The 25,825-nt window shown below is 42.3% G+C and overlaps 1 protein-coding gene across 1 annotated transcript in view; it reads right to left on the reverse strand.

Moving 5' to 3' along the window:
* Positions 1 to 25,825, reverse strand: part of syde1 (synapse defective Rho GTPase homolog 1) — a gene marked incomplete at its 5' end in the record, with an annotated part of 51,843 nt that overhangs the window by 13,334 nt on the left and 12,684 nt on the right. The window contains 8 exons of the mRNA XM_080457406.1: positions 844 to 1,022; positions 3,315 to 3,441; positions 5,163 to 5,297; positions 12,503 to 12,606; positions 14,757 to 14,906; positions 15,111 to 15,271; positions 17,475 to 17,694; positions 20,003 to 20,359. Coding sequence (XP_080313532.1) covers positions 844 to 1,022; positions 3,315 to 3,441; positions 5,163 to 5,297; positions 12,503 to 12,606; positions 14,757 to 14,906; positions 15,111 to 15,271; positions 17,475 to 17,694; positions 20,003 to 20,359 — 1,433 coding nt within the window. The remainder of the gene's footprint in view (positions 1 to 843; positions 1,023 to 3,314; positions 3,442 to 5,162; positions 5,298 to 12,502; positions 12,607 to 14,756; positions 14,907 to 15,110; positions 15,272 to 17,474; positions 17,695 to 20,002; positions 20,360 to 25,825) is intronic.

Raw genomic sequence — 25,825 nt, forward strand, 5'->3', positions numbered from 1 at the left:
AGACACAGACACACACACACACACACACACACGCAAACACACACAGACGCAAACACGCCCACACACAGACGCGCACACACACACAGGCGCGCACGCACGCACACGCACATACACACGCGCACACACACACACACACGCACACACACACACACACACACACAGTCTTTTTCTGGGGTCCATGGCACAACATATTTTCAGGTGGGGGTCCGTGACCAAACAGATATTAATTTGGGGGTCCTTCACATAAAAATGTTCTGAGAATCACTGATATAAACATCATAAACATAATGATGTAATCATGAATCACTGATATAAACATCATAAACATAATGATGTAATCATGAATCACTGATATAAACATCATAAACATAATGATGTAATCATGAATCACTGATATAAATACACTCATAAACATAATGATGTAATCATGAATCACTGATATAAACATCATAAACATAATGATGTAATCATGAATCACTGATATAAACATCATAAACATAATGATGTAATCATGAATCACTGATATAAACATCATAAACATAATGATGTAATCATGAATCACTGATATAAATACACTCATAAACATAATGATGTAATCATGAATCACTGATATAAACATCATAAACATAATGATGTAATCATGAATCACTGATATAAACATCATAAACATAATGATGTAATCATGAATCACTGATATAAACATCATAAACATAATGATGTAATCATGAATCACTGATATAAACATCATAAACATAATGATGTAATCATGAATCACTGATATAAATACACTTTTAAGTAATCATGTCAGATAAAGATTGTGTTTGTTATTGTTTGACCTCTGACCTTCTCAGGGGGGGGCAGACAGTCCAGCAGAGCCACGGTGCTGTGACACAGCTCGGGGTCAGAGGTCACGGAGGCGGGGTTCAGAGGAGGTCGTAAGGTCATGGCCTCCAGGACCACCTGGTACAGGGTCCTGGTGATGAGCGGCGAGGGCAGCTCCCGTAGGTAGTCCTTCAGAATGCCTGCACACAAAAACACAAACACAATACTTTAAATAATATAATATCACATTGAATGTGTACACTCTCAGAGTTACAGACCTGTAAGGGTCCATTTGGTTCCATGTGTACACTCTCAGAGTTACAGACCTGTAAGGGTCCATTTGGTTCCATGTGTACACTCTCAGAGTTACAGACCTGTAAGGGTCCATTTGGTTCCATGTGTACACTCTCAGAGTTACAGACCTGTAAGGGTCCATTTGGTTCCATGTGTACACTCTCAGAGTTACAGACCTGTAAGGGTCCATTTGGTTCCATGTGTACACTCTCAGAGTTACAGACCTGTAAGGGTCCATTTGGTTCCATGTGTACACTCTCACAGTTACAGACCTGTAAGGGTCCATTTGGTTCCATGTGTACACTCTCAGAGTTACAGACCTGTAAGGGTCCATTTGGTTCCATGTGTACACTCTCAGAGTTACAGACCTGTAAGGGTCCATTTGGTTCCATTTGTACACTCTCAGAGTTACAGACCTGTAAGGGTCCATTTGGTTCCATGTGTACACTCTTAAGGTCCTTACACACCGGGGGCGAATAATACGTTTTTTTTTAAACCTTATAAAGTCAATGGAAGCTTCTTCCACGGAGCGAAAAAGCATCTTTTATTTATTCGGAACGAGTCCGAATTTTGCGTATATTCGTATAATCGCCGGTGTGTAATGACCTTCAGAGTTACCAATTAAGATAAGATATAATATAATATTATAATGAGCATTAGTGAGGACCAATTATATGAAGATTGAAAATGGCGCAGTGTTCCTTTAACACTTGCATGACTAAGCCATCAATCTGACCGATTTTGAGAATTTAAAGTGGATTATCTTCTCTCATGAAGCTCTGAGAAAGTTCCCCTTTCATGACTTTTCCTAAATATTTGTTTCAAATCATCTCTGTTTTTTTTTCTTTTTCTGAAACTTATTATACATATGAAATATATACCATATATACCATCCCAGCCGTTATATTTCGGCTAAATTGACCGCTGTCACCGTCTCTCCCCCATGGAAGAGTAGTTCACACCTCCAGACCCCCCGCAGAGCGGCCCGTAGACAGCAGACTCGCTGCTGCGCAACGAGTCTATGTTGCCATGTCTGCTTATTATAAGCGACTTTGGGCTTGTTTTTCACGTCTTTCTATTATTATTATTATTATAATTATATATATAATTACATTATAATGGTAATACTTTTCTACTCCACTACAGCTCAGAGGCAAATCTTGTACTTTTACTCCACTACAATTATTTGAAAACTTTAGTTACTAGTTACTTTGCAGATATAAATATCTTTTCATACTTGTTTAGATTAGAGCTTCATGCATTTTTATTAGGTATATATTTATATAGAAAGGTCTAACCAAGGGACTGGGGTTGCAAATTAGCCTCGGCTATAAACCCCATTTACAATGCAATGGTTTCATGCCTCACTGTTTTCTTAGGGCACAACGCATGCAGTAACATTTTCATAGACTGCTTATTTCTCTCGCAAAATTTGGCAACCCATCACTGCAGTGTACAGAGTGTTCGCTACGGATCGCGCTGTTTTAAAATGCTGTGCCAACAGATCTGATCTACAAGCAGATGGCTCGTCAGGCAGCGACTGTTTTATGTTTGTAGATCAGATATTTAGCGCAGGAGTAGAGCAGGAATGAGCACATTTGTGGAACATAGCGATGTGTTCACTTGTTACGCTGACAAGGAGAGGAGAGGGACAGAGAGGGACAGAGGAGACGCTTCTGTCAGCGTGGACAGCTGATAGAATGAGAGCTTTACGCTCAGACAATAATGTGAATATTATTAATATAATATTGGTTTGTCAAGAGATATCCATGTGTTTTGGACAATGGAGAGAGTCACGTAATTAGACAGTGGCTTCAGCGTTCATATAGGCTCCATGTTTCACTGAAGAGTTTAATGTGACGCTACAGATTGCGCTGTTTTATACGCTTTTTTTATATAAAGATTTTACATACATAATCTGCAGTTACCATTACAAGTTAGCCTATTTTATAATGTTTCTGCCTGCCTACTACAACAACAACATTATGTGGGCTCACTGACTGCGCAGAGTGCAATTGAGATGTTAATGGCTATTTAGAAGACAATGGAACCCCCCACTGTTTGGGGGAGAAGCTGTGAGCTAGTCTGGAGCACAGAGGGGAGACAGTAGCCAACAGGATAGCCTGATTTGGGGATCAAAATGACCTTTTTTCAGGCAGTGTGTGGGATAATGAAACCTCAGTCATGCTAGTGTTAACCTGTGACCACGTTGATGTCAGGGTACAGTTCCTCGTTCAGACTGACGGCGGCGCTGTTCCTCTCGAACCAATCCCTGAGCTCCTTCTTTACTGCAGCCGAACCACACAGACGATACAGGCCCACCACCTGCAGACAGACAGACAGACAGACAGACAGACAGACAGACAGACAGACAGACAGACAGACAGACAGACAGACAGACAGACAGACAGACAGACAGACAGACAGACAGACAGACAGACAGACAGACAGACAGACAGACAGACAGACAGACAGACACACAGACAGACAGACAGACAGACAGACAGACAGACAGACAGACAGACAGACAGACAGACAGAAGATGTTTTTATTGACATAGAGAATCAGATTGTGATACTAAACTAATCACTTCACATTTAGGAGCAACAATTGATTATCTTCTTCTTCACATTTTCTCTATTGATCACTTTGTTTTCCTATTAGTTTAGACTTTAGAAAAGAGTATTTACTTTATATTTTCGGATCAGGTTATTTTTTTCTCTGTTTAATATAAATGATCATCTTGTCTGTAACTTGCAGCATAGTTTTCCATTTCTAAAAACAATAATGAGCATTTCCTCTGATCTCCAAACATCACGTCCAAACGATGGAAACCAACACGTTTAAAACGTTGGAGCCACTGTGATCCACTGTTTTAGGATTCTGACGTCTGCCCGGCAACTGGGATTCTAGTGCGTGGATGTGCATGGGTTAACCCTTAAGACCCATTGAGACCTGAAGCCGATTCTACATGTCTCCTAAATCTCAACATTTTTCTGAAAAACGTATGTTTTTATATCAGTGGTGCTCAATCTTTTTCATGTCAAGGACCCCCAAAATGATATGTATTTGGCCGCGGACCCCCATCAAAATATTTTGTTCCAGGGACCCCCAGAAGCAAAGATTTGAGTTAAAAATGTTCGCTTTAAAATATATATATATTCAAAGATTTGCACACATTTTCACGATTTTTCAAAAATAGCAGATCTACAAGCTCGTAGCGCGGCACTCGGTGCCGCGCTATGAGCTTGTATATCTGCTATTTTTGAATAGCCTAAAGTGTAAAATGCTTTTTAGCTCAAATCTAAAAATGACACAGTTCCAGGTCTTTATGGGTTAAGGGAAAAGCATCCGTCATTTTAGATTTTAACAACTTTAACCATTCTTTTATACTTTGGCTATTGAAAAAATAGCAGATCTACAAGCTCATAGCTCGTCACCGAGTGCCGCGCTATGAGCTTGTAGATCTGCTATTTGTTTTTATCGTGAAGATTTGTGCAAATCTTTGAATATATATATTATTATTTTTTCAAAGCGAACATTTGTAAATCTAATCTTTGCTTCTGGAGGATTCTACAAATGTTCTGTTTTTTGTGTTTATGTTTTATATACATGGTTCAATTTGAGGGATTTTTCAAACAATAGTAGATCTACAAGCTCATAGCACGGCACTGTGTTTCACAAATCACGTAATGTGAGCTGTGTTGCCAGATTCTGAGAGAAACAAGCAACCAGGTCTAGGAAAACAAGCCCAAAATAAGCGACTATGAGCCATATGAGCACTTTAAACATATACACATCAGATATTTAAAATAGCCGATCTACAAGCTCACAACGCGTGAGCTTGTAGATCTGCTATTTTCTAATAAAATCTTGGGGGAAAATTATTTTTATACAGTTTTATACAATTATGCAGACAGACAGACAGACAGACAGACAGACAGACAGACAGACAGACAGACAGACAGACAGACAGACAGACAGACAGACAGACAGACAGACAGACAGACAGACAGACAGACAGACAGACAGACAGACAGACAGACCTTCAGTCCTCTCTTCTCTATCTCCGCCACTGTCTTCTGGATCAGAATGGGGACAGTGGACGCAGTTCCTTCTCTCTCCACCAGGCGGTGCAGCTCCACTCCAAACACACTGGGAGAGGACGCCTCACTGCTGGACTGCACACACACACAGACAGACAGACAGACAGACAGACAGACAGACAGACAGACAGACAGACAGACAGACAGACAGACAGACAGACAGACAGACAGACAGACAGACAGACAGACAGACAGACAGACAGAAGAACACCATCAAATACAAATGTGTTATGCTAAACCCCCTCGATTGATGCAGGCAATTGACCAAGATATGACTATATATGGCATGGATATTCAACCGTGGGGACCTTTCTTGTGGCCCCTGGAACAATTTAGCGATTTTCAATTAACACATTGTGTGGCAAAAACGGTCCGGACCGTTTTTGAGAAGCTATGCGTTAAGTTTTTTTTAATATATTTTTCCCACGTGGGGCGCTCTAACGAAACTTTGGGAGCATCCAAGGAGTCTCTGAGAAGGAGAGGCCGGATGTGGATCCATGTAAAAAATGCTTCTGTTCGTCCGCTCCAATGTTAACTCCTTGACTAAAAGCTTAATATCTCCATTTCTTTTTAACGTGGTGGAAGTGAGACGTTTTCGATCGGCGATCACTCTGCAATGGAGGATCGCTTTAGAAATATTATTGTTCCAGGCGTTTCCATCCCTCCGCCGTCTCGCACGCACGCTTTGTTTACATGCACTTCCACGTCGGGGCTTCTACAGCACGAAACATATCAACGTAAGTGGATGGAAGATATGCAGGCACTGGATGTACCCTATTTTAATAAACCTCTGGCACACGATGTGTTAATAAGAAATAATTTAAAAAAATGTGGGGGCGAGTGAAAGTTACAGGTATGGTGTGTTATATGAAAGCTTGAGCTTATAATAATCACAGTAATCCTTAATCATATTCAAGGGCTTTTGGAGAGAAATGAGACTGCAGTCACTTTACAGCACTGCAGAGGTTAGGTCTGTCTGTCTGTCTGTCTGTCTGTCTGTCTGTCTGTCTGTCTGTCTGTGTGTGTGTGTGTGTGTGTGTGTGTGTGTGTGTGTCTCTGTCTGTCTGTCTGTCTGTCTGTCTGTCTGTCTGTCTGTCTGTCTGTCTGTCTGTCTGTCTGTCTGTCTGTCTGTCTGTCTGTCTGTCTGTCTGTCTGTCTGTCTGTGTGTGTGTGTGTGTGTGTGTGTGTGTGTGTGTGTGTGTGTGTGTCTGTCTGTGTGTGTCTGTGTGTCTGTCTGTCTGTGTGTGTGTGTGTGTGTGTGTGTGTGTGTGTGTGTCTGTGTGTCTGTGTGTCTGTGTGTCTGTCTGTCTGTCTGTCTGTCTGTCTGTCTGTCTGTCTGTCTGTCTGTCTGTGTGTGTGTGTGTGTGTGTGTGTGTGTGTGTGTGTGTGTGTGTGTGTGTCTGTGTGTGTGTGTGTGTGTGTGTGTGTGTGTGTGTGTGTGTGTGTGTGTGTGTGTGTCTCTGTCTGTCTGTCTGTCTGTCTGTCTGTCTGTCTGTCTGTGTGTGTGTGTGTGTGTGTGTGTGTGTGTGTGTGTGTGTGTGTGTGTCTGTGTGTGTGTGTGTGTGTGTGTGTGTGTGTGTGTGTGTGTGTGTGTGTCTGTGTGTGTGTGTGTGTGTGTGTGTCTGTGTGTGTGTGTGTGTGTGTGTGTGACGACTGTGTGTGTGTGTGTGTGTGTGTGTGTGTGTGTGTGTGTGTGTGTGTGTGTGTGTGTGTGTGTGTGTGTGTATCCAGGTGATGCTCGTTGACGCTCGTTAATGTCAAGGCAATTATGTTTCTGCACTGTCAAATGTTCTACATCTACATGGTTCGCATCTGCATCGTTTATGATATTCATTCATATTTGATACAGCCTGTTTATGAAGAAAATGTAATTAATTCTGCCTTAAAAGTCTAAAAAAACGACACTTCCGGGTCCGGGTACTGGGAGCGCCATGAAGGACGGCCGCATCCGTACACGCTCCGTAACATCGCAACGTTTTTCCATCTTTTTAGTATTTTTTAGCCTTCTCTTTTTTCCCTACACCGTCGCGTGTCTAAGGAGTTATGACAGACAAGCACTTATGGACATCAGCACAGCGATTACACACAGAATCCCGGACTTTTTTGCCGAAAACCTTCCACTCGGCTGGGTGGGGGGAGGGGTTCCCTTTGTTCCGGCTGGATCAACAACAAACCCAAGGCGACGAAAAAGACCTGGGCGACGAGGTACAAGAGCGGGTCTCCTCGTAAGAACAACAAAACGTGGATATAAACCTGCACTGCCTTCAATCCTGCTAGCGAACGTTAGATCTCTGTGTGAATCAAGAACAGTGACCACTATGGACGACTTACTAGCGCGCGTAAAGTATAACAGTGAGACGAGGAACACGTCGATTGTTGTGCTAACGGAGACGTGGCTAACGGAGTTAGCATCTGATTCTTCTATCACTCCTCCTGGCTTCACCGCGTATAGGAAGGACAGAGACCCTGTACTGAGCGGTAAGCAACGTGGGGGGGGAGTTTGTGCCTTGATCAACAACAACTGGTGCAAAGATGTTAAAATCCTAGATAGTCACTGCTCACCAGACCTTGAACTTTTAATCATATCCTGCCGTCCTTTCTACCTACCACGCGACTTCAGCATCGTGATTGTAGCCGTTGTTTACATTCATCCTGGAGCTAATAAGGACACAGCTATGAGGGAATTACACCAGGCGATCAGTGCACAAGAAAATCGCCACCCGGACTGCGCAGTCATCTGCCTAGGCGACTTCAACCGGACAGACTTAAAAAAGGTCTTTCCCAAATTCCACCAGCATGTCGCCTGCAGTACCCGTGGTGACAATATTCTTGACCACTGCTACACGCCCTTCAAGGATGGATACAAAGCTCTCCGCCGCCCACCGCTAGGAAGCTCTGACCACGACGCCATCCAGCTGCTACCTGCCTACAAACAGAGGCTAAAAAGGGAGCCGGTCGTTGAGAAGGAAATCCGAATCTGGTCTGAGGACACAGACGCTATGCTACAATCCTGCTTCTACCAGACTGACTGGGGGATGTTTAAGAACGCCGCTGGGAATAACATCAACGAACTCTCAGACTCAGTCACTGGCTTTATCAGCAAGTGCATAGATGACATAGTCCCAAAAAAGACAGTTCGGATCTATCCCAATCAGAAACCATGGATGGACAGCGGAGTACGTGCACATCTGCATGAACGGGATGCTGGTTTCAAATCTGGCGACGTGGAAACGCGCAACACGACGCGCGCGGCCCTAAACAGCGCCATCAGGAAGGCGAAAAAGGCCTACACAAAAAAGATGCAAGACAAACTCAGCAATGGCGACATCAGGAGCACATGGCAGGCAGTACACACCTTGACAGACTGCAAAACAAGAACCAGAAGCGAGGTGAACCCGCCTGCCTCCCTCCCCAACGAACTGAACACTTTCTACGGCCGGTTTGAGATCAGCTCCAACCGCGGCAGCCAAGCGGGGCCATCAGCAGCACCAGCAGAGGAGAACCCTCCTCTAACCATCTCGGAGAGAGAAGTGCGTACAGCCTTCACACGGGTCAACATCCACAAGGCAGCCGGACCTGATGGGATTCCAGGCCGGGTCCTTAAGACATGTGCAGACCAGCTGGCGGGTGTCTTCGCTGACATCTTTAACCTCTCCCTCTCCCTGGCTGTGGTCCCTGCAGGGTTCAAAATGTCAACCATTGTGCCCATTCCCAAAAAGGCCAAAGTGACATGCCTGAACGACTGGAGACCTGTTGCTCTCACCCCGATCGTCAGCAAGTGTTTCGAGAAACTGGTGAGGGAATACATCAGCTCCACGCTACCTGCCTCGCTGGATCCGTGGCAGTATGCATACCGCAAAAACAGATCCACCGACGACGCTATTGCCATGGCTCTCCACACCGTCCTCTCGCACATGGACAACAAGCTGCTGAAGGACAAATATGTACGTATGCTGTTCGTGGACTACAGCTCTGCATTCAACACCATTGTCCCAGCAATACTTGACAAAAAGCTCAGACACCTAGGGCTACACCCAAGCATGTGCGACTGGATACAGGACTTCTTGTCCAACCGACATCAGGTGGTGAGAATGGGCAGCATCACATCCGACCCCCTGACCCTCAACACCGGAGCACCCCAGGGATGCGTGCTGAGCCCTCTCCTCTACTCCCTGTACACGTATGACTGCATAGCCACACATGTCTCCAACACCATCATAAAGTATGCGGACGACACGACAGTGATAGGCCGAATCGTCAACAACGACGAGTCTGACTACAGAGAGGAGATCAAATCACTGGCACACTGGTGCCGCGAGAACAACCTCTCTCTTAACGTCGACAAGACCAAAGAACTGATCGTGGACTTCAGGAGGCCGCGGAGAGACCATGCGCCCATCCTCATCGACGGTGCTGCAGTGGAAAGGGTCAGCGAGTTCAAGTTCCTCGGAGTACACATCGAGGAGGACCTCAAATGGGAGACGCACTCCACACACGTGAGGAAAAAGGCTCAGCAGCGACTGTACTGGCTCCGCCGCCTGAAGAAGCTCGGAGTAGGACGTCGCATCCTCAGGCTGTACTACAACAGTTCTGTTGAAGGCATCCTAACAGGCTGTGTCACGGCCTGGTACGGGAACTGCACTGCCCGAGAAAAGGTCAGCCTACAACGAGTAGTGCGATCGGCAGAGCGGATAATGGGAATCGAGCTCCCAGCGCTCCAGGAACTGTACAAAAAGCGGTGCGTGGTCAAAGCCAAGCGCATCATCAAGGACAAGCACCACCCAAGTCACAGACTGTTCAACCCCCTACAACGACCGCGACCGGGCAAGGGGCTCTACCGCAGTATCAAGAGTTCCACCACCAGGTTTTGGTGTAGTTTCAATCCAGCTGCTGTCAGAATGCTGAATGGGGCATAAGCCTGGATGAGTTCAGCAGCCTGACAGCAGGCGGCGCAGACTTTTCTGGCTCTTCCTGAACACACCTGTGGATTATACCAGGGACAATGACTTGGACTTTAGCCCCCCCTCGGACACACCTGTGGACTACACCAGGTACAAATGACTTTTTGTTGCACTCCCTCATGGAGCTACTTGCGGATTATACTAGGGTCAGTCCACTCTAGGTGGACACGCACTGACCTTTTGCACCTTAATCCCTTGTATAACGCACTGACTTTTTTGGGTCTTTTTTTTATTGTGCTCCTTTTCCTCTAAGCACCTTAACGTCCATTGTCTATCATGCACAGTATAAGTATAACATGCACAGTATACAATACATTGCTGCTATGCTCAGGCACCTTAGTTTAGTTTTTTTTAGTTTTTTAATTATCTCAGGTAATTTGTAAATATGTAGATAACTTGTCTGGCCTTCTGTTGCTCTCTTGTTTTGATCTCCTTCCCACCTGCCCCCCACCCTCTTCTTCTCCCCCCCCCCTCTTCTTTCTATGGAAACTAACGTTGCGATGGGAACGATGTACAAAAAAGAATTTCACCCACTTTTTTACCTTGTAAACCTGTGATGTGACAATAAAACTGATTCTGATTCTGATTCTGATTCTGAAAGAGAGCAGAGAGCATTTGAGAACCAAAGGGGGACACGTGCACGTACGCTAGTTTTTTTTTGATGTTTTTCCCTTTTATTTGGGGTTTCTCTTACTATAATTCGGTTAATTCGGTACAAATAAATGTTCTCCATGAAGTGTAGATGTATGGCAAAAAGAAAACGTCTCTCCATCGCGCACCTCTCCATTCAGAGATGGATAACAAGAACCGTCGTCCTAAAACACCCCAGGGGCCACAAATACACCCCCACCCAATTGATTTTGCAACAAAAAAAAAATGCTGATTTTTTTAAATTATTTTAATTCATTTTTGGATAAAAAAATCGGTAAAATCACGCAAAAATAAGAATTAAATAACATAACCTAACCTAACCCTAACCCTAAAACTGAAATAAAGTTTTAGGGTGTTTTTGTGCTTCGCGCGCACACACGGGTCGGGGACGGGCGTGTGCGTGCATGCGTGCCCACCCGCTCCTGCTCAGGCCCAGCCTACGTTAGCGTTCTGGCTGCGCCACTGAAACACCCTCGCCCCGGGTCCAATCCGGCGGCCTCGGTCCGCAGTGAAACAATGGGGCAGTGTGTTTTAGGACGAGCGTTCCGTTTTCCACCCGAACGCACAGAGAATAGCAGACCGCCAAGCTCACAGCGGTCTCATCCGCCACGCGGTTGTGAGCTTGTACTGTATATGTCAGTTGTTCTCGGTGCGCAACACCGTTGCGCGATAAAGTATAATGTCTCGCTAGGGCGCGCCTCAGCAGCCAACACACAAGAGGAGGCTGAATGAACTGAAACCAACAGATCCTCCAAAGAACCTCTTCGAAAATGTCCAATCCGGCTTCCGCTCCAAACACAGCACAGAGACTGGCCTCATCAAAGTCACCAACGACCTCCTGCTCTCCTGAGACTCCGGTTCACTCAACATCCTCGTCCTCCTTGACCTCAGTGCTGCTTTTGACACCATCAACCACTCCATACTCCTCTCACGCCTCAAAACCACCCTCGGAATCACCGGTACTGTCCTCTCCTGGTTTACATCCTACCTCTCCGACAGACATCATTTCATTTCCATAAATAACTCCAAATCCACCACAACCTCTGTCACCCACGGTGTCCCCCAGGGCTCAGTGCTTGGCCCCCTCCTGTTTATTCTCTATATCCTCCCCCTCGGACAAATCCTTCGTCACCACGGCCTCAGTTTCCATTGCTACGCAGACGACACACAGCTCTATCTCCCCTCCAAAACCATCACTGCTACCACCATCTCCACCCTCACCTCCTGTTTGACTGACAAAGTCCTGGATGCAAAAAAACTTCCTCAAACTCAATTGCAATAAATCTGAAATTCTCATCATCGGTCCAGATGCCCTCACCCGCCCCACTCATAACTTCTCCTTCCAATCCCACGTCAATCACATCACAAAAACAGCCTTCTATCACCTCAGAAATATCGCCCGCCTCCGTCTTTTAATGTTTTCTTTTCTCCTAATAAAATTGTTTTTAAGCTGTTTTGTAAAGCGACTTTGGGTACTAGAAAAGCGCTATATAAGTCTGATGTATTATTAGATCCACAAAACAGCAGGTTTGGGATCTGCTGGGAATTAATTACATGAAACAGTCACCTGTGTGTCCAGTCTCAATGTTTGTAAACACATAATAGGTCTATTAGTAGTATTTATACCTGAGGCAGTATAGTGGGCGTGTCTATTAGTAGTATTTATACCTGAGGCAGTATAGTGGGCGTGTCCCATTGCTCCTGGAGTGACAGTTTGATGTACAGCAAACCTCTGGGCTCCAACTTCACACACAGCTGCTGGCAACGACACGCTGACAGACAGACAGACAGACAGACAGACAGACAGACAGACAGACAGACAGACAGACAGACAGACAGACAGACCAATTAACATCTCTTCTTGGTATAAATTGAACCAAATGGACCCTTACAGGTCTGTAACAGAGTCATGGAGGTCTTGAAGTTAAACAGTTTATAGAACACTAATCTCTCAAGAACAGATCCATCGCTGTGTTTGAATCTGTCGGTAGCCGTGTAGCCAATGCGCACGGTACCCGTGCGCATTGGCTACAAGTGGGCGTGCCATCAGATCAGGAAGCATGCCACACTTTACCCAATCAAATGTAGTGGGCGGGATTTACGTGTGTGCCGTTCGTTCCCCACTAGAAACAAACCAAAACTAATTTAACAATAGCGTCCGCGGAGCAGACAAAACCACGGAAAGATATTCACATTTTAACTTGCTCTTTCATCATAGAAACAAGTGGGCTTATAACCAAAACCATCCATGTTCTCTGGGAGAAGTGGTGTTAGTGTTCCGTGTAGAAATATTGTTAGTGGGAATGAAAACATAGTCGCACCACCGGAAGTGAAAGGCTGAAGGCAGACCAAAACCCCGGTTTCCCTGAGCACGGGTCCACCGTTCAGCTCCGCCCAGAGCCAGGTGAATAAGTAAACAACAGCAGAGGGCGCTGTTTTTCAGACATGAAGTCCACTCAGCATCTCTGACAGCGAGCCTGTTCAGTCTCATTAACCATTTAAGACCTGAAGCCCATTCTACAAATGTCTTCTAAATCCCAACAGTTTCCTAAAACAAACGTATGTTGCTATAATATCAGTGGTTCTCATATTGTCAAGGACCCCCACAATGATATGTATGTATCCCTCCGCCTACGGACTCGGACACAGTCCGGACCGTGAAATATGTCTTTTTGTTTTTTCCGTTGGTTTTCCACACGGGAGGGGCTAGAGCAGCTCTGGAGTCACCCTAGGCGATTCTGAGAAGGATAGGCCATTTGGATCACGAGTCAAAAAAATGGCTGCCCATCCGCTTCCTGTCTATTTCCTTCTTTAAAACGCCTATATCTCCGAATCTGTTTCCGGTGGGGAAAACCGGTCATGCGCGATGCGCGATCCCCCCCCGTTGTAACTCGCGAGTGAAATGTTATTGATCCAGGGTGTAGCCAGGGTCATGGGTTAGGGTCAGGATGAAGCCAGGGTCATGGGTTAGGGTCAGGATGTAGCCAGGGTCATGGGTTAGGGTCAGGATGTAGCCAGGGTCATCGCGCTACATGAATAGATGCTTTTTTTTACGTGGATTTGCTCGTCGTGGAGTCTAGAGCTTTAAACAGCAAAGCGCAGTCAATGGGGAGAATTGCTGGCAGCCAACGTAAGTTGTTATGAAAAAATGCTGGCACCCAATGTGTTAAGTATAAAATAATGCTTTTTTAGTTCAAATCTAAAAGTGACACAGACACGTTCCTGGTCTTAATGGGTTAATGTTGGATGCTACAGTTTATGCTTTTATGATTTGAACAGGAAACACACTTAACACATACAGTGCCAAGATCGCATCGATGCGTTCTTTCAAATCCATCGCTTGAGTGCCAGGATCGCATTGATGCGTTCTTTTGAATTGTCATTGTTTAATCTGTGATCGCACGGCTGTGTTTATTTCTCATCAACACTTTCGTTTTCCACTTACGTCACACTCACCCGGAGCCGGATGTAAAAAAAAAATGTAATTTCCGGGTCACATTGTTTTTCTCCGGTGATTTTCGGCCAGAATAAGGAAAAACACGGTTTTTCACACGGTATAAAAGACAAACGGACAGCTCAACTTCTATTTTCTTTGGTCCGGGTGACTAACAGTCATCGTCATAGTGTATCACATCGTTTTCAGGCCGATCAGCGGGCCGGGAATTGTCGAAAACGTCACATCCTTTGAATGACCGGATATGACGTGGGCCTGTTTGGGAGGGGGCGAGCGAGGTGATCAATGTCTGGATTTGCTGCTCTCTACTGGTGGAACTGTCGTAGGTGCTTGACATCACAATCAGAGAATGTATTTGAATGAAAAATTACAAAACAAAAAAATAAAAAAACACGCAAATTGCTGGCACAGGGGTGAGTACATTATGAATAAACTCTGGCAGTCAATGTGTTAAAAGGTGAACTGTACCTTTAAACAGAGGAGGGATGGAGACTCCGCCCAGGCCACAAACTCTGTTTCTGGTTGGTCCACTGCTTGAGGGGGCGGTGCTACCCGATGAGGAAGTATGGCTCTGATTGGTCCCCGGGGCTGTAACCCCACCCAATCCCTGTGGGCAGACTGTAAGACAGACAGACAGACAGACAGACAGACAGACAGACAGACAGACATTATTTATTATTATTCAAATTATAATTATTTTTATTATTATCTATTATTATTTTGTATTTTTATCATTACCTGCTGTCAGTACTATCAGTCGTAACTGTCTTTTATTATTAGTATTAGTATTAGTATTATTATTATTATCATTATTATTCTTACCACTAGGGGTCAGCACTATGAGTCGTAACTGTCTTGCTCTCTCCAGCTCCAGGTGGAAGGTGTGGTTTAGTGAGAGGGCGGAGCCTCCGAGTGGCAGGAGGGCGGTCCTAGCTCGGGTTACACCGTCTATCTGGATGGCCAGGAACACCTGTCTGTCTGACCTGATGACACGCAGACAGGCAGACAGGCAGTCAGACAGACAGACAGACAGACAGACAGAAAGGCCCTCATTTATCATCTGGACACATGTATCCACTCCGACATGTATATCTAACACACTAATAAATAATCCCTGTGAAAATATAACGTTTTATAAACTAATTTAAACAAACTGCTTTAACAGTCATTCAGATAAGATTGCAGATCTGGCTGCATTCGCTATTTGAAAATAGCAGATCTACAAGCTCACAGTGCGTCGCATCGCGACACGTTGTGAGCTTGTAGGTCTGCTATTTTCAAAATATACCAGCGCTTATGCGAGAGAATTTTTGGGAGTCAGGACTGGCCGCCGCTGTAATCTTTTCGTGGACAGTGAGGTATTTGGACCACCGGGAGAGATCCCTCCCAACACACACCAGCCTTCATCCACTAATGTTCATGCGTTCATTCATCAGTCACTCCATAAACGTTCAGATTATGAGTGGCTCTCCAGGTTATCTCTCATTAACGTGCGCAGCACGGGACTGACTGCAGCCCGCCCGAGTCTCATGGGGAATATAACCTACATGACTGCATGACTGTTATTTTAGTGTAACTCCAACGCGCGCTGCTCAGTACGGGTTAAATAAATTAATATACAAATGTATTCCATTGATGGTGATGTGAGTGGTGTCATCATCTGTCATTCATGAAGGCTACTTCACAAAGACTGTACCGTTACGGAATACATGAAAGACAAGTAGGAAGGTAGGGGTGTGTGTGTGTGTGTGAGTGTGTGTGTGTGTGTGTGTGACTTGACAGGCAGCGAGGCGAGCGGAGGAAACTCTTTTTCATTGGCTTTCCATACTTTGTTTGGTCGTAATTTTGCTTTATTGTTAAATTGGTTGTAACTGTAATTGTATTGTTGCTCTGTAAAGCACTTTGAGCTGCATTTCATGTCATGAAAGGTGCTATACAAATAAAGTTTATTATTATTATTATGGTTCTTCACGTAAAATCGGGGCGTTTGGAGAATATTTAAGGTGTTATTTAAATGACGCTCGTTTTCAGCCGTCACATTTATCAACTCTCAGACCAAATGTACGCTAGGATGGGCTGTATAGGATCGCTTCATAAATGTCACTTGGACGTTGGCGTAAGGTCAAATATAGGCCAAAAAAATAGCTGTTTTTTACACTGCTTTTTTACACTCCTGGAGTGACAGTTTGATGTACAGCAAACCTCTGGGCTCCAACTTCACACACAGCTGCTGGCAACGACACGCTGACAGACAGACAGACAGACAGACAGACAGACAGACAGACAGACAGACAGACCAATTAACATCTCTTCTTGGTATAAATTGAACCAAATGGACCCTTACAGGTCTGTAACAGAGTCATGGAGGTCTTGAAGTTAAACAGTTTATAGAACACTAATATCTCAAGAACAGATCCATCGCTGTGTTTGAATCTGTCGGTAGCCGTGTAGCCAGGGCGGAGCAATGGAGCAATGGGACAGGGTAAAAAATAGTACCTCTATAGGGTATAGTGTATAGGGTATAGTGTATAGGGCCCTATTCTGGGCGCCGCCTTACCCATTATCCCTAAACTTCTTTGCCATTTTTTACTATTTTGAAAAACATTTTAAAAATAGTTCAAAAAGCCAATCTACAAGCTCACAACGTGTCGATGTAGATCTGCTAGTTCAGGGTCAGTGTGTATAGTGTATAGTGTATAGTGTATAAGGTATAATGTATAGTGTATAGGGTATAGTGTGTAGGGTATAGTGTATAGTGTATAGTGTATAGTGTATAGGGTATAGTGTATAGGGTATAGTGTATAGTGTATAGTGTATAGTGTATAGGGTATAGTGTAAAGTGTATAGGGTATAGTGTATAGGGTATAGTGTATAGGGTATAGGGTATAGTGTATAGGGTATAGTGTATAGGGTATAGGGTATAGTGTATAGGGTATAGTGTATAGGGTATAGGGTATAGTGTATAGGGTATAGTGTATAGGGTATAGGGTATAGTGTATAGGGTATAGTGTAAAGTGTATAGGGTATAGTGTATAGGGTATAGTGTATAGTGTATAGGGTATAGGGTATAGTGTATAGGGTATAGTGTATAGTGTATAGGGTATAGTGTATAGTGTATAGTGTATAGGGTATAGGGTATAGTGTATAGGGTATAGGGTATAGTGTATAGGGTCAGTGTATAGGTACCTGGTCTTGCTCATGTCCTCCAGGCCCAGCAGATGAACGGTTAACAGTCCGGTGACCCTCTTGGCGCAGCGGGGCTGGTCTGAGCCCACGTACAGACGGAAGGAAGTGACATCACAGCCCGGCGGCTCCGCCCCCCCACCGCCGCCCCCGCCCGGCAGGGAGGAGGGAGGGGGCTGTTGTCGTGGCAACAGCTCGGGGGAGTCGCCATCGCTAAGGTAACCTGAAGTACCGGACCAATAGAAATGATCTATGTGTTACATTATAATATGGACCAATAGAAATGATTTATGTGTTACATTATAATATGGACCAATAGAAATGATCTATGTGTTACATTATAATATGGACCAATAGAAATGATCTATGTGTTACATTATAATATGGACCAATAGAAATGATTTATGTGTTACATTATAATATGGACCAATAGAAATGATCTATGTGTTACATTATAATATGGACCAATAGAAATGATCTATGTGTTACATTATAATATGGACCAATAGAAATGATCTATTTGTTACATTATAATATGGACCAATAGAAATGATCTATTTGTTACATTATAATATGGACCAATAGAAATGATCTATTTGTTACATTATAATATGGACCAATAGAAACGATCTATTTGTTACATTATAATATGGACCAATAGAAATGATCTATTTGTTACATTATAATATGGACCAATAGAAATGATCTATGTGTTACATTATAATATGGACCAATAGAAATGATTTATGTTACATTATAATATGGACTAATAGAAATGATCTATTTGTTACATTATAATATGGACCAATAGAAATGATCTATGTGTTACATTATAATATGGACCAATAGAAATGATCTATGTGTTACATTATAATATGGACTAATAGAAAGGATCTATGTGTTACATTATAATATGGACCAATAAAAATGATCTATTTGTTACATTATAATATGGACCAATAGAAATGATCTATGTGTTACATTATAATATGGACCAATAGAAATTATCTATGTGTTACATTATAATATGGACCAATAGAAATGATCTATTTGTTACATTATAATATGGACCAATAGAAATGATCTATTTGTTACATTATAATATGGACCAATAGAAATGATCTATTTGTTACATTATAATATGGACCAATAAAAATGATCTATTTGTTACATTATAATATGGACCAATAGAAATTATCTATTTGTTACATTATGATATGGACCAATAGAAATGATGTATTTGTTACATTATGATATGGACCAATAGAAATGATTTATTGTTACATTATGATATGGACCAATAGAAATGATTTATTTGTTACATTATGATATGGACCAATATAAATGATTTATTTGTTACATTATAATATGGACCAATAGAAATGATCTATTTGTTACATTATAATATGGACCAATAGAAATGATTTATTTGTTACATTATAATATGGACCAATAGAAATGATCTATTTGTTACATTATAATATGGACCAATAGAAATGATCTATTTGTTACATTATGATATGGACCAATATAAATTATCTATTTGTTATTACATTATAATATCTAGTTCATAAATTAGTGTTTGATTATTTCTCTATCTTAACAATGTTTCTTGCCAATAACTTTTATACTTGTTATAAAGTCTGTTTATTCTCTTTTAAATGGAGCCTCATTTGTTATGAACATGGATTTGTGGGATGGACAACACTTCTCTGCCAATTAATATAAATACATTATAATATAATGTAATGTAATGTAATTTATATATTAATATATATATATATATATATTAATATAATGTGGGTTGAACCCATGAAACATGACATTACAGTCATTTAGCAGACACTTTTATCTAAAGTGACTTACAGTAAGTGCATTCAACATAGAAAGGCAAGAACACTACTAATCACCAGAAGTCTGAAGTTCATTCTCTTCTAAAACAAGCAAATAAGAGCATACCTAGAGCTAAGATAAAAGGTAAGAGTATACCTAGTGCTAAGATAAGATAAGATAAGATTATACCTAGTGTTAAGATAAGATAAGATAAGAGCATACCTAGTGCTAAGATAAAAGTGTAATATATCAGCTACCTTAACCCATTAAGACCTGGGTGTCGCTTTTTCATTTGAGCTAAAAAGCATTATTTTACACTTTGGCTATTAAAAAATAGCAGATCTACAAGCTCATAGCGCGGCACCGAGTGCCGCGCTATGAGCTTGTAGATCTGCTATTTTTGAAAAATTATGAAAATGTGTGCAAATCTTTGAATATATATTGTTTTAAAGCGAACATTTGTAACTCAAATCTTTGCTTCTGGGGGTCCCTGGAACAAAATATTTTGAGATGGGTGTCGGCGGCCCAATACATATAATTTTGGGGGTCCTTGACATGAAGAAGTTTGAGAACCACTGATATAGAAACATACGTGTTTTCAAATAGGAAAATCAAATGAGCAAGAGATAAAACAAATAAGTGTAAACGTGTGATGAATCGTCTCTGAATGAATATAATATAAAGAAATATAATTTCACCTCCTTTGCTAGCAGAGCGCCCCCTAGAGGACTTCCGGAGCGGTCTGACCGGAGGGGCGGAGCTATCCAGGTGATATCTGCTGATCACGTTCTGATTGGACGACGACGACGGCGGCTCCGATTGGTCCTTGCCGGCCTCTGCCCCGCCCGCCCCCTCCTCCTTGTTGCCGTGGCGATGCGAGCGCACGGAGCGCAGGCTGAGCTTGCGCCGGAGCTCCGGGAGTTTCTTCATCTTCAGGGAGAGCCGCCGCACCGTCCCCGGGGACCGCAACCTGTCAATCACGCTGCCGGACACGCCCCCTTTCTTCTGGGAGGAGGGGCTAGAGTCTGGAGGCGGAGAATCACACTGGACGAGCTCTGAGAGGAAAACAAACACACAGAATGATCATAATATGAATATATCCTCCTATAATCTGACAAACCTCTGTGGCCATCGTGTCAGCAAAACTGTGCGCCTGGTTCTCCTCAGTGGCTGGAGCAATTCATCTGCATTTTGCACACAGCCATTGACCATTACCATCTGAACACGACCATTACCATCTGACCATCTGAACACGACCATTACCATCTGAACACGACCATTACCATCTGAACACGACCATTACCATCTGAACACGACCATTACCATCTGAACACGACCATTACCATCTGAACGCGACCATTACCATCTGAACACGACCATTACCATCTGAACACGACCATTACCATCTGAACACGACCATTACCATCTGAACACGACCATTACCATCTGAACACGACCATTACCATCTGAACACGACCATTACCATCTGAACACGACCATTACCATCTGAACACGACCATTACCATCTGACCATCTGAACACGACCATTACCATCTGAACGCGACCATTACCATCTGAACGCGACCATTACCATCTGAACGCGACCATTACCATCTGAACACGACCATTACCATCTGAACACGACCATTACCATCTGAACACGACCATTACCATCTGAACACGACCATTACCATCTGAACACGACTATTACCATCTGAACACGACCATTACCATCTGACCATCTGAACACGACCATTACCATCTGAACACGACCATTACCATCTGAACACGACCATTACCATCTGAACACGACCATTACCATCTGAACGCGACTGCGAAGTCCGTTTTCAAACGAAGCGAGCCCTACAAGCAACAAGGTTTGATTTGATTTGATTTGATTTATTTGCACAACATTTTTGTATACATTTACAGGACATGTTAGTTATTTCAGAGGGAAACATTATGTGATAGTTGTTGTGCCGGTGAGGTAAGAAACCCTGGGGGGCTTATGTGAGAACCTCACCGTTTACATTACATATAATAAGAGTTATTTAATATTAAAAACAAAGACAAACAGAAAAAAAACGAGAAAAAGAAAAAGAAAATATAAAAAGTATCTACATATACCTATGATAAAGGGTATAGGACAACTGATAACAAATAAAAGTACAAGACTGAGCAGAAGAGACAAAACAAAACAAAACAAAAGCAAAAAGTATTGAACAAAGCAAAACAATTATGCTGTTACATATTTATGTGAATATCAGGATGAAATGATTTGGAAGCTGGTCTAGTTTTCCATTTGGGTATTTAATGTACTTATTAGGCTTCTTTTATAGGTAGGTAGGGAGGATGTGGTAGTATTTAATGTACTTATTAGGCTTCTTTTATAGGTAGGTAGGGAGGATGTGGTAGTATTTAACTTACTTATTAGGCTTCTTTTATAGGTAGGTAGGGAGGATGTGGTAGTATTTAATTTACTTATTAGGCTTCTTTTATAGGTAGGTAGGGAGGATGTGGTAGTATTTAATTTACTTATTAGGCTTCTTTTATAGGTAGGTAGGGAGGATGTGGTAGTATTTAATGTACTTATTAGGCTTCTTCTATAGGTAGGTAGGGAGGATGTGGTAGTATTTAATTTACTTATTAGGCTTCTTCTATAGGTAGGTAGGGAGGATGTGGTAGTATTTAATGTACTTATTAGGCTTCTTTTATAGGTAGGTAGGGAGGATGTGGTAGTATTTAATGTACTTATTAGGCTTCTTCTATAGGTAGGTAGGGAGGATGTGGTAGTATTTAATTTACTTATTAGGCTTCTTTTATAGGTAGGTAGGGAGGATGTGGTAGTATTTAACTTACTTATTAGGCTTCTTTTATAGGTAGGTAGGGAGGATGTGGTAGTATTTAACTTACTTATTAGGCTTCTTTTATAGGTAGGTAGGGAGGATGTGGTAGTATTTAATGTACTTATTAGGCTTCTTTTATAGGTAGGTAGGGAGGATGTGGTAGTATTTAACTTACTTATTAGGCTTCTTTTATAGGTAGGTAGGGAGGATGTGGTAGTATTTAATGTACTTATTAGGCTTCTTTTATAGGTAGGTAGGGAGGATGTGGTAGTATTTAATGTACTTATTAGGCTTCTTTTATAGGTAGGTAGGGAGGATGTGGTAGTATTTAACTTACTTATTAGGCTTCTTTTATAGGTAGGTAGGGAGGATGTGGTAGTATTTAACTTACTTATTAGGCTTCTTTTATAGGTAGGTAGGGAGGATGTGGTAGTATTTAATTTACTTATTAGGCTTCTTCTATAGGTAGGTAGGGAGGATGTGGTAGTATTTAACTTACTTATTAGGCTTCTTCTATAGGTAGGTAGGGAGGATGTGGTAGTATTTAATGTACTTATTAGGCTTCTTCTATAGGTAGGTAGGGAGGATGTGGTAGTATTTAATGTACTTATTAGGCTTCTTCTATAGGTAGGTAGGGAGGATGTGGTAGTATTTAATGTACTTATTAGGCTTCTTTTATAGGTAGGTAGGGAGGATGTGGTAGTATTTAATGTACTTATTAGGCTTCTTTTATAGGTAGGTAGGGAGGATGTGGTAGTATTTAATGTACTTATTAGGCTTCTTCTATAGGTAGGTAGGGAGGATGTGGTAGTATTTAATGTACTTATTAGGCTTCTTTTATAGGTAGGTAGGGAGGATGTGGTAGTATTTAATGTACTTATTAGGCTTCTTTTATAGGTAGGTAGGGAGGATGTGGTAGTATTTAACTTACTTATTAGGCTTCTTTTATAGGTAGGTAGGGAGGATGTGGTAGTATTTAATGTACTTATTAGGCTTCTTCTATAGGTAGGTAGGGAGGATGTGGTAGTATTTAATGTACTTATTAGGCTTCTTCTATAGGTAGGTAGGGAGGATGTGGTAGTATTTAATTTACTTATTAGGCTTCTTTTATAGGTAGGTAGGGAGGATGTGGTAGCCACCAAACTGAAATGGGCGTTCCATAGTGAAACCCCTTTGTACTTGATGGTGAACTGCCCCCTATTGGTGGTATACAGCGGGACGTGCAGTTGGTTTGCTTGCCTAGTGGGATATGGGTGAAAGCTGGAATTTGGCTGGAAATACAATTTGAAAATATAGCTGCAAGCAGCGATAAGCGGGGCCAGGGAATGAAGAGAGAAAAAAGAAAGAAGCAATGTTAAGTAATATGCACAATAAGCCATTGAAACATAGAAGACTGAACTTGAGAGAAAGAAGACCATGCAATTAACATGAGCATTTTAAACTTCACTAACCCTAACCTCAGTAAAACAACGCCTAAGCCTATCCTCAAGAAACACTATGTGTTATCCGAATAATGCCAAATCATGATCACCTCAATACATTGTCGTGGACAGGGATCGAACCAGCTACCTACGGACTCCAAGACTGCCTTTCTTCTCATTGAGCTAGATATATGGCCTCCCTGATAGTGTCTGTTGATATTTATAAGTATTTCCGTCCATTTTGAACCAGGCCTCTGTGTCTCGAACTACTCTAGATCACTGGTTCACAAACCATTTACCAATAAAGGCATTTTTGTGTCTCCTCGGAACGAAAACTAGTGAAAGTAGCCGATCTACAAGCTCAGAAACACGTTGCTATCTGAAAAGTTTTGAGATTGTAGATCGGCTATTTTCAGAATGAAGTATGTCATACATTGCAAAAACATACCTTCTCAGATAAGCATTTCATGTTATCTTTATCAATTACATATATGTATTCATTATTACAGTCTTGTTGTTTGCAATGCACTTTAAATGATGTCTCCACCAAGTGAGGCTTGAACTGGCAACCTTGATGTTGTGAAACATTCACTTAAGCGGGAAGCCATTGGACCAACAGACCTGATACAGTGAAAACGGAAGTCAGACAGATGATACCATTTCACGCAAATAACTGAAAAATCCTTGGTTTAAGTGTTTTTCAAACTGCTCAAAATTGCGGACAATCTAAGGGCGGAGAGAGAGACATGGAAACGGAATAGATTGAAGAGAGAGAGACATGGAAACATAATAGATTGAAGAGAGAGAAAGATGGAAGCAGAATGGATTGATTGGACGTCTCAACCTATTGCCATTAACAGGAATCGAACCCTCAGCCTTCGAATTGACAGGCTGCAACACTACCTATAGTGCTATAGTTTCGTACAGGCTGAAGTTGTCTGTTGAAGATAAAACTGAACCAGTGAAAGCAGCCGATCTACAAGCTCAGAAACACGTTGCTATCTGAAAGGTTTTGAGATTGTAGATCGGCTATTTTCAGAATGAAGTACTTCATACATTGAAAAAACATACCCTCTCAAATAAGCATTTCATGTTATATTTATCAATTGCACATGAATTCATTGATACAGTCATGTTGTTTGCATTGCACTTTAAATGAAGTCTGCCTGAAGTGAGCCTTGAACTGGCGGCCTTGCGGTTTCCAGGCAGACGCTTAAGCGAGAAACCATTGGACCGACAGACCTGAGCAGGTGAAAAAGCAGCTCACACAGATGATACAGAAAGAAGACCATGCAATAAACATGAGCATTTTAAACCCTCACTAACCCTAACCTCAGTAAAACTATGCCTACCCCTAACGTCAAGAAATACTATGCGTAAGTATGCCAAATCGCGATCACCTCACACATCGTCGGGACGGGGAGCGAACCGGTGACCTCCAGGACTCATAGGCTGCCTTTCTTCTCATTGAGCTAGAGATATGATAGTCCTGGTAGTGTCTGTTGATATATATAACTCTTTCCGTCCCTGACGGACCAGGCCTTTGTTTTGTTAACTACTCTAGATCACTGGTTCCCTAACCATCTACCGATAGAGAAATTGTATGTTGGTTCACTGGTCTCCTCGGAACAGAAACCAGTGAAAGTAGCCGATCTACAAGCTCACAAAATGTTGCTATCTGAAAGGTTGTGAGATTGTAGATCGTCTATTTTCACAATGAAGTAGGTCGTACATTGAAAAAACATACTCTCAAATAAGCATTTCATGTTATCTTTAACAATTGCACATGTATTAAATGACACATTCATGTTGTGTGAAATGCAACTTAAATGAAGTCTGCATCAAGTGAGGCTTGAACTGGCAACCTTGGGGTTGTGAGGCATTCATTTAAGCGGGAAGCCATTGGACCAACAGACAAAACCTGTGAAGACAGAGATCAAACAGAGATGATACAGTTTCACGCAAATAGCTGAAAAATCCTGGGTTTAAGTGTTTTTCAAACTGCTCAAAATTGCGGACAATCTAAGGGCGGAGCTTACTGGTCAACGTGATACATGTGTTCCTCATGAGTCAAGGCATATGTGTAAGCAGGTTTAATGGCTGTCGGCCAAACGAGGCATGACTTTTGCCTGTTTAAAGTTTGCACTTTCAAAAAATCGCTATAGCGCCCCCCTTTGACCAATTGGAGTAAGATTGGTTTCAGTGATATTTGGAATGACCCTCAACATTACCGCAAAGTTTCAAAAAAATGTGA

The sequence above is a fragment of the Gymnoscopelus braueri genome, assembly GCF_963280865.1.
Source record: "Gymnoscopelus braueri genome assembly, contig: SCAFFOLD_139, whole genome shotgun sequence".
In the NCBI taxonomy this organism is placed as follows: Eukaryota; Metazoa; Chordata; class Actinopteri; order Myctophiformes; family Myctophidae; genus Gymnoscopelus; species Gymnoscopelus braueri.